Source organism: Larimichthys crocea, chromosome XI (genome assembly GCF_000972845.2).
Source record: "Larimichthys crocea isolate SSNF chromosome XI, L_crocea_2.0, whole genome shotgun sequence".
NCBI classification, from domain to species: Eukaryota; Metazoa; Chordata; class Actinopteri; family Sciaenidae; genus Larimichthys; species Larimichthys crocea.
In genome coordinates this window covers 24,134,957-24,138,417 of record NC_040021.1, presented here as the reverse complement: position 1 = coordinate 24,138,417, position 3,461 = coordinate 24,134,957, and the positions used below count along the sequence as shown (strand labels likewise).

General features: G+C 38.1%; 1 protein-coding gene across 1 annotated transcript; it reads left to right on the top strand.

The window, feature by feature from the left end:
* Window position 1: 1 nt before the first annotated feature.
* Window positions 2-820, top strand: LOC113746893 (trace amine-associated receptor 1-like; the record flags this gene model as incomplete). The annotated part of the gene is made up of 1 exon (XM_027284328.1): window positions 2-820. A coding segment is annotated over one exon (819 nt), but the record flags the coding sequence as incomplete, so codon positions are not given.
* Between the last annotated feature and the right edge of the window lie 2,641 nt (window positions 821-3,461).

The window sequence follows — 3,461 nt, the reverse complement described above, 5'->3', positions numbered from 1 at the left end:
AATCTCCATCATTTACTTCAAACAGCTCCACACTCCTACAAACTACCTCATTCTGTCTCTCGCTGTAGCTGACCTGCTTGTTGGCCTTTTAGTTTTGCCTTTTAGCACCATACTGGCTGTAAGTTCATGTTGGGATCTTGAATATTTACTCTGTAATGTACGAACCACCTTTGATATCTTTCTGAGCACATCTTCTATTATGAACTTGTGCTTTATTTCTGTTGACAGATATTATGCTGTGTGTCAGCCTCTGAGGTACAGAGCTAAAATAAATGTCCGTGTTATTGTGATCATGATCCTGGTGAGTTGGACTGTTCCTGCTCTGAATGGAATCACAATCACAATTTTGAGAGTAAACCAAGGACAATCTAACAGAAGATGTGTTTTATTTCAGAATCTGAATTCAGCAAGTACAGGAGCTGTCCTTTCATTTTACCTTCCAGCTATCATAATGTTAACTATCTACTTAAAGATTTTAATGGTGGCACAGAGGCAGGCACGCAGCATCCAGAAGACAACCTGTCAGAGAAGAAAGTCTGAAAGTAAGATGGAGAGAAAGGCCACCAAAACTTTGGCTATTGTAATGGGAGTTTTTCTCACCTGTTGGACTCCTTTCTTTGTTTGTATGACCTTTAACCCTATAAGTAATTTTACAATACCAGATGCTCTAATGGCAACATTTAAGTGGCTTGGATGGTCAAATTCAATGCTCAATCCATTTATCTATGCCTTCTTTTACAGCTGGTTTCGATCAGCTTTCAGAATGATCCTTTTAGGGAAAATATTTCAAGGTGATTTTACAAACTCCAAGCTCAATTGACTCATTATGCTGAAATGCCATAAATCCATCAGTAGTTTGGCAATGAAAATTTACATCTGTTTCACTTCATGTTTTGTCGCTTTACTATGCGTATCTGTATGTACAACTCAGTATAGTGAAAGCAGTGCATAGTAAAAAGTATGTATGATAATCTCCTTGTCAGTCTCTCTAGATAAATGCAAGATCCATATATCTTAGTGATACATGTTGCATTACATTGCATTGCAGTTTACAGTGAAGGATTACTTCTCGGTTTCACTGTACAGAAACAGCTACAGTAAACAGTGTCTTTTGTCACTTGCTATCCTGTTAAAGTGTACATACATTTTCTTATAATACATTAACATCCTTAATCCTAAGATTTAGCGTAAGGACCACATTGTTTGTTGATTGACATCGAAGTTTTATTCTTAATACCAAATAAAATCAAGTGGAGAAGACATTATCAAGCCCCAAAAAGGACATAGGGGCTTGGGTCAGCATACTAACCTGTGCCTGTATTGTTCAAAATAACTTAACCTTTTGGACAGCATGTTCAAGATTTAAATGGTGTGCCATTATTTCGAGCCTAAATTAACTTCCTCTGACAATTAATTCCATTGCATATCCGGTGTCAGGTTGCAGTGGCAGTAGGTTTTGCCCAGGATCACATTTCATGTGTGCTATGTCCTCTGCCCCTGGGTCTCCTGCCAATTGACATGCCCAGAACACCTCTAAAATAAAGTGCCCAGTAGGCATATTACTCAGATACTCAAACCACTTCAGTTAGACAGAGACACGAGGAGCAATGGCTCTACTCCAAGCTTCCTGCAGATGTCTGAGCTCCTCAGTCTCAAGTCTGAGCCAAGCAACCCACAGAGAAAACATTCTGGCTGCTTGTATCCATGATTTTATTTTTTGGGGAACTACTGAAAGCTAATGGCCTAAGGGAGGGTTGAGACACCTTGCCTTCTGGCCCAACTCCCTCTTCCCCACTGTGGTTCAATACAAAGTTTGGCCTTGGTGCTGACGCTGTACAAATCCGCCAAATCATTTTCTCATCACTCATGAACGAGACCGTTAGAAACTTCAACACCCTTGGGGCAACAACTCACTCCCAACTTAGAGAGAGCATTCCGCAATTTCTGTCAGAAACCATGGCCTTTGTTCTGGTATTATGAAAACATTAACAGCATCCCCCAGGATGCACAATTTTTCCAGAGGTTTGAGATGAAGACCACATGGACAGGGCCATCCACCAGACATGTTTAGTTTACAAGGTCTGTCCGGCATCCTCCCATGCCATCTGATCCAACTCACCACCAGGTGGTGATCTGCTGACAACATTGTTTTTCTCTTCACCTGATTGTCCAAAACATCTTTATCAATGTGTAGGAGAGCAAAACAAAAAATGTTTCTATGTATGACACCTTACCCCAAGAACTGATAATACCAAGGACCTCTGGATTTGTGTTCTGTACCATTTTCCAAATCAACACAATGCCCTGTCTATAAATTTTGCTGATTTTTGTGGTCATGTTCTACAGTCAAAATAAAGGGGATTGTGGTAAAATCAATTAAGTCTTGTTTTTTTAGTAGCCTATTCACAACCACAGATGGATGAATGAAAGTCACAGGTAGAAAAGCAGAGTTTCATTGCCCTCAAATCTGTTGACAGACCGTTTTTAAGTTTGCTGTTGATCTGCTGTGTTGCATCTGAAACCATAGCATAGTGATTTAAAAGTACCCTGACTCCCCACCTTCGAGTATATACTTCAATGGTAATGATGAGACGTTAAGAGCAATGGGTAAATTCTGTCCAAATGCTCCGAAAAAATATGGAGCTAGTGAGATAGATCTACTTTTAGATACCTACAATTAAAAAGTTTAACTTTAAGCCATCCTCTCCAATTGGAACAAAATTTCGGAGCATTTTACCAGTAGGCTGACGTACTTTAGGCGTGATATGAGACTGTAGTCAACCCAGTAGCTCCAACATTGCAAATGCAGATAGATTACAGACTGCAAATAGACGTAGATGATTGAGAAAGTCAGTGCTAACCTACTACAGAATGTGGAAATGTCTGGTTTTCAAAACAAACGAGGACTGCCAAAATTTCATTAAAAAGCTGTGTCTCGTAAAACAAGTGCGTAAAACAAGTGCTGTACTATGCTCCTACACCCATTTTTAAATAAATATGAGAATTTAGCTCTGTTTTTAATCACAATCTGAAAGTCCTCATTTATTTTGAAAACCAGAAGTTTGCTGTAGTAGGTTAGCGCTGACTTTCTCAGTCGTCTCTGACATTTACTTATTACTTAGCTACTTTTATTTGTCAGTGTTATTTTGTTGTGATACTTACATGGTAAAGAGCAAGCCTATTAACAAAGAAAAGCAAGTTTAACAATTCAGTCAATTCTGTGATAAGTAGATTTAAAAAGAAGATTTAAAAGATGTCATTCATATAAGCATTAAATCGAACATCAAAATATATATCATTAAATCAGTCAATATCATCAAAATATTTAGTAAGTATTTAGTAATCTACAGGAAAGTTTAAGAACAAGTGCTTGTGTTTATTGAATAAAACAGAAGATCAGGATCTGGAAGAACGATCATATCACGATAGTGGTATGTATATATATATATACTATCTATCTA